The 9,753-nt window shown below is 45.6% G+C and overlaps 1 protein-coding gene across 1 annotated transcript; it reads right to left on the reverse strand.

Annotated features, from left to right (window-relative positions):
* Window positions 1-692: 692 nt before the first annotated feature.
* Window positions 693-1,362, reverse strand: SAMD5 (sterile alpha motif domain containing 5). Its single transcript, XM_053937508.1, has one exon. The coding sequence runs from the start codon at window positions 1,332-1,334 to the stop codon at window positions 693-695; it is 642 nt and encodes a 213-aa protein (XP_053793483.1). The 5' UTR covers window positions 1,335-1,362.
* Window positions 1,363-9,753: the final 8,391 nt, after the last annotated feature.

Below are 9,753 nucleotides of genomic sequence, written 5' to 3' on the forward strand. Positions count from 1 at the left end.
TCACAAATAATTTTCTTCTCCATGGTATTATTCATTTGATTCTATTGTTTTACTTATTCTGCATATTACATTTTCAGCAAGAATCCTACCAAAAAATTCAGACAAAACAATTTCAAACTTCCAAAACTGATGAATCTTACATTATAACCTTTTCAAAAGATTAGAATTACGTAAACATTGAGGCTTCATCAGACTGGAATGGACTCTACTGAGATGTACCCTTTTCTGGTCTTTCAGCAGACTGTGCATCCTGGAGACTGACTGACCTGTGCTGAAGCCTGATGAATAGATTTGGCATTCACCAGTCACTACCATATTCCAGCAAATAAATCCAGGCAACAGTTGGATTCAGCTGCTGGAGTTCTTCTTCCAGCCAGATGACCACTTATTTCAGGAGCCATTTCACCAACAGAAACCGACTAAAACATGACCACTAGCAAAAGATGAGAGAAGCCATCCCTCTTGAACACAATGGAAAAGTTTCACAGAAAAGACAAAGAAATGCACAAACCATTAAGACCATCCTGTCAATTTCCACTTTCCCACCTTAAACTAAACTGCACTAAAAGAAACAGTGAATGAAAAAATGGGAGGCAAACCCAAAATACAGCACCATGCCATACAACCAGTACCAAAAGTGCTGGTGGATCTGACCTTTGTTGGCCTCACTACTCTTCACACCTTGCTGAAGCTCAATCTCTACCATATTCCCCTCCAAAACGCCATTGGCAAAACTGTAGAAACTTAGCACCGGTACATGGCAGAGGCGGGACCAGGCTGTGCTGGACCCCCCATCTCCAGCCCAGCCGCCCCGCTACTCCTCCACACCCGACAGTCACGGCTCCTCCTGGGGCGGCGGCCGGCGGGGACCCTCTTACCTTGTTGGAGTAGGGCGGTTTACTCAGGTTGATGCCGTCGCGGACGAGCTTGTCCCGGATCATGATCTTCAGCTTCAGCCTGGGGTAGGCGACCAGCCCTCCGCCACCGGCCGCCCCCCGCCGCCCGCCGGGCCGGGCCCTGGGGGCCGCCCCCCGCCGCGGCTCCTCCGGCCCCCCCGCCCGGCGGGGGCAGCGCCCGGCGGAGACGGGGGGCGGCGGCGGCGGCTCCAGGGTGAAGTAGAGCCCCGCCGCCCTTTCGTCCGCCTCCTTCAGCCGCCGCACGGCTTCGTGGATTCGGCGCCGGTGGTGGGGCACGGCCACGCCGATGGCATCCAGGTCCGGGTCGCCGATCTGCTTGCAGACCTCCAGGTCGTCGTAGCCATTATCGACGAAGGACTCTGCGTACTGGGGGAGCTGCAGGGTCTTCAGCCACTCGTAGACTATGTTGGTGCACATGCTGGCTCCAAAATAACGATCGCAACTTTCAGCACTGAAGCCAGCCTCCCCCTTTCCACTTCTCGCCAAAGGACATAAAGCCACCAAACTGCGATGCAAGTAAGAGGTCTCAAAATCAAGGTCAAAAAAACACATCCACCAGGAAAAGTAAAAAAAAAAAAAAAAAAAAAAAAAAAAAAAAAAATCCTTAAAGGAGATCAGTAGGGCACAGCAAGCACTGCTGACCGAACCCCTCCTGCTTATTCCTCCTCTTGTACCAAGTACAGCCGCTTTCTGCCACCGGAGAAGGGAGGCTCGGACTGAAGAGAAGCAAAATATAAGGGTGCATCCCCTAAAATCCCAGGTCGCTGCTGCACAACATCCACCCACTTTCTCTGGAAGTAATTCGCAGTCGCTGCTTTTTTTTTTTTTCCTTCTTCCTTTCAGTGTTAGTTTCTGTTTCTGCTCTGTCTCACCTTCCTGCGCTCTGTCGTATGATGAATCTGTTTATTATAAGTAGCTGCTTTGGTGCACGACGGTGTCGGGGGAGAGCCGAGCGCAGGATCCCGCACCCTCGCCCAGCGTGTGCAGGGGTGCCGGTGTGCAGTGCCCTCCTCTCCCGTGCCTCTCCCAGCGGCGGGCGCACACAGCGGCTTTTGCTTTCCTTTTAAACGGCTCTTTTCGGATTAGGAGCAAAACAGAGTAAAGGAAAAAAAAAATCCCACTCACTTTTCCGAGTTACTTTCCCAGTTTCCCTTCATCCCCGTAATGATGGTTAAATGCGCTTCGCTGGCAGTGCGACCAGAAACTGCTTTCTAGCCCCACTTCCTCCGCGCTGATGCCGGTGGTGCCCTCCTGCCCCAGCGGGGCACGCAGCCCTACGCCCGGCCCGCACAACTTTCCCCACGTCCCCCTATCTCTGCTGGCGCTCCCGCCGCTGTCCGCAGCCGCCCTGGGGAGGAGGCGGCGGCGGCGGCGGGGCCGTGCGGGCGGCCAGCGCTTCGTGCATCCTCCGGCGGCGGCGGATGAGCCGATCTGCGGCAGGTCACCGGCGCTGCCCTCGCCTTCCCCGGATGCCGCCGGAGCTCTCCCTTCCCGGCCACCGGTACCCGGAGCGGTGCTCCCCGCCTGGGTCCTCCCTCTCCTCTACCCCGGAGGCGCCTGATGCGCCGCCCGCAGATCTCCTCCGGCTCCTCCCGGTGCGGCTTTTCCCCCCTCCTCCTCGGCGCCCGCCACCCCGCTGCCAGCCCCCTGCCCCGCTCTCCCCCAGGCCTCTCCAACTTTCCCTGCCGGCAGCCCGCGGTCTCTGCCGCCGGCCGCTCGCCTGCCAGCACGACACGCCGGGGGCGCGGGGAGGCGGCGTGCAGCCGGCCCGGAGGGCAAGGCAGCCTGGCAGGGCAGCGGCTCGGGGCTGCCACCGCTCCGCGGGCTCTCCGCTGGGCTTGCTGTCCCCGTTTTCCCCGCGCCAAGGAAACGCCGAGGGGGCACGGCCCGGGGAGCTGCTCCCAGCGCCCTCGGGACAGCCGGACCGACGGCGGCGTCGACGGGGGCAGCGAGCCCTTGGCGGTGGAAGGGGGACCCTTCGTGGGTGGCAGGGGCGCAGAGCGGCGCTGCCCCTGCAAGCGGCGCTGCCCGGGAAGCGGCGCGGGCAGGCGGGAGGCGCCGGCCCCGCTCCCCCCGCGCCGCCGGGGCCGCCCGGGGCCGCTGAGGCGCCGCGCGCTGCGCACGAACGCCGGGCTCGCAGCGCCCTCGCCGGGCCGCCACGGGAAGTGCCACCGGCCCGGCCCCGCCGCCGCCGCCCCCGGCCCCCCTCGCCACCCCCCAGGGGCTGAGGCGGGGACACCCTGCCATTTTCATTTTAAACTGCTTGAAACTTGTTTTCCTGCGAAGATCGCTCCTCATGCCGGCTGGGGGAAGCTGGGGATAGGAGGTGGGGCACCCACCAGCCTCCTGCAGCAGGGGTGCCAGAGGAGGGGCACCCTCCTCCACTTTTGTAATTTGGCGGGGGGCGTTATTCATACAGGGTTTCCTGGAGGGGTTTTTTGAGCAGAGTTAGGCGCACATTTGTCCTCAGGCTTCATGTAGCTCGCCACAGGATTGCGCAGCACAGCGGCGTTCTCACAGAAAGCATTGCACTGCAAGGTGTTTTGGAAAGGTTAGCTACTTACCAGCGGTTAAAATGCAGCCGCTGGGTATAAAGCCTGGGAATCACCGGTTCACCTGCTAAAGGAGGAGAAAAGGAGGAAGAGCATTTTAATTCTTTTAAAATCTCCTTCTAGCCTCATTTTTTTTTCCTTTTTTTTTTCTTTCTTTTCCCCTGAATCTTACTTTCCTTTCAGACCACATAATATGTCAAACTCTCTTCTCAGCCCAGAGACAGATTGATGCAGCAATTATCTTCTCTTCACAGACCTGGGTGAAAGACTGACAGCACCGGCAAAACTAGCAAGGAGGTTCTGTGATCTGGGGCTGCAGCTGATGGTATGAGAGGCAGGAAAAACTGACTGATGCAGACCCTATGTATGGGTCTTATTGACAATACATACTGAATTATATCATATTTATGTGGGCATTTTGGAAGGGTCTTGAAAGGCTTTTAAGATATTGCATATGTTGTGATTTGGATCTGCTTAGTGAAAGGCCAAGACCCTTCTGATGGGGTGGCAGGAGAAGTGGTGCATTCCCATGGGACTGTGGAGGCTGGCAAGGTTGCAACATTGTGAAACTCTGGTTGTTTCACACTGATTTTGGTTTCACAAAATTAAGTCACCTGTCAGCAAATATAGTAAAGTTTTATGGGACTTTGAAACACAAAAATAAACAACAATTAAAAAAATAGAAAAACAATCAGAAGTCCAGGAAACAAGAGGCTGGTCTACCTCACCTCAACCCCACAGAGAAATCTGGGGCAAGTCTTTGTGAGGACTTACTCGAGGTTTGGGTGGGTAGTTAGAAGGAATGTTCCTCAGGGTTCATCATTGTCACTGATGCTCCCATTGCCAAGGTGGAATACATACTCAGGGAGCTCTCAGAAAACACCAAATATGGGGGAGGGTAGTCAATATGTTGGGAAGGTAATTCAAGAGCAAAGAAAGAAGCAGGTCAAAAATGCAGGACAGAGCAGAAAATGGAGGCATGTTTTGATTGGTAACAGCAAACTCTGTTTGAAAAACTCCTTTATATGCTTTAAACAACTTAGGGTTGTGTATTTTTTTCTACATTCAAGATTTATTTGATTTTTGACACATTAAGGAAGAAGCACAGCATTTGCTCTGGATACCTGACTACTGTTCAGTGTTTTGAGTCATGCACTCACATACTAGATGATCGGAAAAAAACTAGACAAGAGCACAAACACTTAGAACTGAGTACTCACATATGAATATACATTCATAGGATGAATGAATATCATTCATCTGATATTCACCTGTTCTATCTGAACACCTTCACAAATATCCATCAAGATATTTGTGAAGATGTTCAGGTCGAACAGGTAACTCAGATTCACAGACAGAATGAGTACCCCATGATTATGTTGCAAAGAATAACGTGCCATGAACGAGTGGAAGCTAGTATTTCTATGCTTTTTTTTAAATAATAGAACCAGACTCTACAATATTTCTCTAGGGTTTCCACTAGGACACAAGCTGAATAATTCACTAGAACTCCTCATACACAGTGGCAAATGTTTGCAGAACCAGGCTATTAGTTCCGGTAAATAGAGCTATTTATACTGGTGTGTAAAATGTTGCAATTATTTGACTGTACATGGTATACATTGGCAAAGAGTCCAGAAGAAAATAACAATGACTGTGAGAGAAGGTTTGAATGTATCCAATGATCTTACCTGAACTGTTAATCCTAAAAAACAGATAGAAACATAACTCAGCATCTAAAGGAAGATTTGGCCATGTAAACTCTGCAGAGAAATAAACTTAGAACTTCAAAAACTGATATACATCATGTCAATTCCCTCAGCTGTATTAACTCTAATGGAAAGTACTATCTATTAAGTGTTCTGGAGATTAACTTTTCCTCATTAAAAAAATCAGATGGCCATTACTTAAAGTACTCTTTCATAGAAGATTAGGAAAATTTAGTTTGGAAAGGACCCCTGGGAGTCACCTAGTCCCATACCCCACTCAGAGCAGACATAATTGCAAACTCTGATCAGGTTGCAGACAGGTTTGCCCCATTGACTTCTGAAAATCCACAGGCATGGAGGTTCCCAGTATTTCTGGGTGGTCTCTTCCAGCACTGACCTACTCTCACCATTAAGAATTTCTTCCTCTTGTCTGGTCAAAGCAATTGTGACCTTTGTCTCATGTCCTTTTGCTGAGCACTTCTAAGAATGGTTTGGCTCTTTTCTCCATGACTTTCTTCACAGGCAGTGAAAGACTGCAGTGTGATTCCCCTTGCTTTTTCAGCTGTAAGATAAACAAACCAAGTTCTCCTAGCCTCTTCTCATATTTTGTCAGCAGACAAAAACTTGAAAACATGTTTGTGAGTTATGTAAGTAAAAGTTTTATCACAGAAAAGACAAACAAAAAAAGAAGACTAATGAGACCATTGCAATCAGGAATGTATATGAAATTTAAATGTAAAAATAGAACTGTTTACAAAACAGATTTATCACTTAGAATTTTATATAAACAAAGCAATGTTTTAATTATAAAGGAAACTTTAAAATATACAAAAACATGACCCCACTCTAAATTTACTCACTATATTTGTAATAACTTAATGCTCACTGAGACTATACAATGTGAAAGGATCTAGCTGATGAAATATCCATTTTGCTTTGTTGTGAATATAAAATTAATTTGGATTTGAGAGTGCATTTGAAACAGAACAGTTACTTTATTTACTGTGATTCTCCTTTCCTGTAAAAATTTACAGGCATTAATTTCAATTCTCTTTTTAATGAAATAGATTTCATCAAAACAAATTCTGTAACAAGAATTAATTCTAAAAATTATCCTCTTTTTTCTTAGTAACAGAAAGAAAATGTATAACAGCCCAACTTCTTCCACAAACTAGCAAATTCTCCATTAACCAGTCAACTTCAAACGCTTTCTTTTTGTTGTCACAGTCCATGAGAAGATAAATGGGCTGGCACAAATTTTACCTTCTTTGCCTTTTATAACAAAGATGCTATCCTGAAAGAAAACAAAATTATCCTAAACCAAAACAAAAATTTTGTGACTATTTTACCAGCTGCTGACAAACACCTATTTTCATAAAGCAATGGTTCCCTATAATAATTCAGGGTAGGTTTGTCTTTACAAACATAAACCACTGACCAGCTCTCACTGCTACTAGCTTTGAGCCAGAAGGTAGTGCTGATATGGTTGAATTTTACCTGAACTCAAAACATTTTGCTTCACACTAAATGCTCTTTAAGTGAACTGTTTATTGTAGATAAATATAAGAAGAAATCCTAAATTATTACTAATAGTTGCATTTTACTACTCCATAAGTTGTGGAAATCCCTAGAAATACCAGCTGAATATCAGTAACTAATAAATATTTACACCTTCACAATTTATAATCTAGTGCTTCTATGTGATACTGTCTGGAAATCATAATGAAAAAAAGCTTAAAGCTTTGCTCTCTTGGTCATTTATTTCTGTTTCTTTTTTTCTATTAAGTTCTACTTACTCTTCTTCATCAAGAAGAGCTTCTTCATAAGACACATTCATGAATCATGAAACAACAATCTTTATGAGGTTTTCAAGCTGGATTTTTTTCCCAGTGAGAAAATTAATTTAAAGCATTGGCTAATGCCTAACAAGATTGAACTCACAGTCAGTATAGTCACATGCCTTAAACAAATATGTTGTGAAAATCCACAAACATCAAGCACCTGGTTTCCAGGAAACCAAAGGGAAGAAAAGGATTTAATAAAATGGGCAAAAATGAATCAATCATTTCTAACTAGCCTATGCAACTTGTTCTAATACTTGTGGCACTAGCTGTGATTATCAGCTGTGGAAGAGAGAGCATATGCCAGGGAAGGGGAGAACCCTTCAACCCTCCAGAAATTATCATCTCCCAGAAGGGTCCTCTGGTGTCCTAAGACCTCAAGGTAGTATCCTGGTCCTGGGGGATACCAGGGAAAGACCCCTCCATTCCGTTCAGACCAGCTGAGCCTTCTGTGTGCTCCCAGAGCCGTGTCACCCATTCATCCTACAGAGCTTCATGAAAGCTGCCCTATGACAGACAGCTCCTAGTTTGTCACATGTTTGTTTTTACTCTGGCTCTCTTCAGCAACATATACACAAAGGCCCAGATTTAGAAAGCATTTAGGGGAAGATAGATAGAAAATAATGAGATTTTCAAAATTACTGAAAACCCAGACTCTCTTAAGTAAATATGCATTACAACTGTGCCCTTAAACTTCTTCCTGTTAGATACATCGCTGATAGTAGAGACTGGCTGTTTCTATTACCCACTGACATGTGTTCAGGTTCCCTTATTCCATGGGCTCTTTCTCCAACTGCTCCATTCTTCCTTCCTTCCTCCATATCTACTATCCACAGCAATTTTCTGCAGTTCTCTCTGCCTCATGGACTGTGTTATTTCACCATCTCCTATTTCCACAATTCCCCCCCTTTTCCTTTACAACATCCCTTCTGAATAGCTTTTTTGTTCACACTTCTCACTTTCAGTTATTTTCTCCTTCTCTTGCTGTCTCCAGATCTAATTATTTTCCCCTACACTTCCAGTAAAAATAGTTAAGTGGGAAAATTTCCTTGTAATGTTTTCCCTGTTCATGTACTTATTTTTTACTTAGGCACCTGCTACCTAGACAAAATATCGAGCTAGGGAAGCTTCACATCTGATTCAGCATGGCTATTACTATGTATGGTTTTTATGACAGGTGAAACACTATCCTAGCTTTGCCTTTCTCTCTTAAGCTCAGCTACAGTAGATGTTATAAACACACAGAACTTCCTGAGCAGCGCTTCAAACACAAGGTCTTAAATCAGGAGTGGTGCAAGGTAGAAATCAGCAAAAGCAAAGAAGCAAATACTTATTCTATTTCTTGAAGGTCATTGAACTTAAAGTGCTTCCTTGGAGAAAGAAGGTAAGATTATTACCCAGTTGGCTATCAGGTAAAAATTACTGGAATGAAACAGTACTGCAGGTTAGCAGTGAGGATATGTCATCTTATGGACCTGAATCAATCACATCAGCAGGACCATAAGTCCTGGAGGAAGAGAAGGAGCCAGCTGGCATGAAAACATGAGCTTTGTATGTTAGACCATCTGAAACAGCTAAGGATTTGGCTCCTGGCTTTGAAATAAAGAGTCCTGATACTGTTGAGACTGTGAAGAACCTCCACCAAAAAATCAGAAAGCTTTCTCTGTGCCATTTCAAAACAAAGAATAAAATGTTTGGGTTTGTGAAAAAGCTTTTCTCCAAATAATCAATGTTTGAAATAATCAAATATTTCCCTAATTCCCTCCAGACATCCCCATTCTGGATGAGTAATGCGAAATTAATCATCCTGTCAAAATAGATGCTGTGAGACCTTTTAGTCATGCTAACCCCTCTCTCCATAATAGATTTTTGTCAGTCATTCAACTAGGTATCCCAAAAGACAACGCTACATCTCAGCTCCTGCCTTTTGTATGTTTTTTTGTTTTGTTTTGTTGTTTTTTTTTTTTTCCTGTCTGGGACTAATTCCTATATTCCTTAATATATCAGGAGTAGATCACACATCACAGGAGCCCAACCCATCACGCCCTCCTTGCCCTCACTGACTGCCACAGCACCACACGGCACCAGCTCTTCATTAAGTCAGTGTTGATTCCAGCCTTCCTGCAGCTGATACCCTGGATCTTCCTGACACAAGCAGACACAGCTGGTGCATCTGTGGGGTTTTAACTTCTTAGATGGATAAACACAAGGTTAGCAGAATATAATAAGGTCAGGGAATTACCAAACAAGAGTTCTTACAGTCATATGAGTTCATTTACACCATACATATTTCTGCTAAAGTTGATACCACAGTATAATTAGAAATGTGAGTAAGAAAAAGGAAGAAGTAATTTGAGTTTATTCTTCCTCTGAGTCATGACAACTAAAAGAACCTGGAGTTTTTCTGTAAATACGAAATGGAGATGATGGGTTTTATCTCCAGAGAACACATCCATTTTATATTTTTGATGTCTCCGATTTTAATTCTTTTTTCAACAGCCAGTAGCTCAACAGAAGTTTTTTTTATCTTTGCATTACTGGGTCTTCATTTCACAATAGCATGCATGCAGTTTCCATTAATGTACAAACACTTTCAATAGTGTGAACCACCATCTATCTTTAACTATCAGTTTCTATTTCAAGTGAATCTGGGAAGACTGAGGAGGGGTAGAGACCTTGGCTGCAGAAAGAAAGACAGATCTGAGAGTTAACCTCTGCATCTCTGGTGGCAGAA

The sequence above is a fragment of the Vidua chalybeata genome, chromosome 3 (genome assembly GCF_026979565.1).
Source record: "Vidua chalybeata isolate OUT-0048 chromosome 3, bVidCha1 merged haplotype, whole genome shotgun sequence".
Classification (NCBI taxonomy): domain Eukaryota; kingdom Metazoa; phylum Chordata; class Aves; order Passeriformes; family Viduidae; genus Vidua; species Vidua chalybeata.

Bases quoted from the DNA above. Each gene is read 5' to 3' on its own strand.
- SAMD5 (XM_053937508.1), bottom strand. From the start codon at position 1,334: ATGTGCACCAACATAGTCTACGAGTGGCTGAAGACCCTGCAGCTCCCC.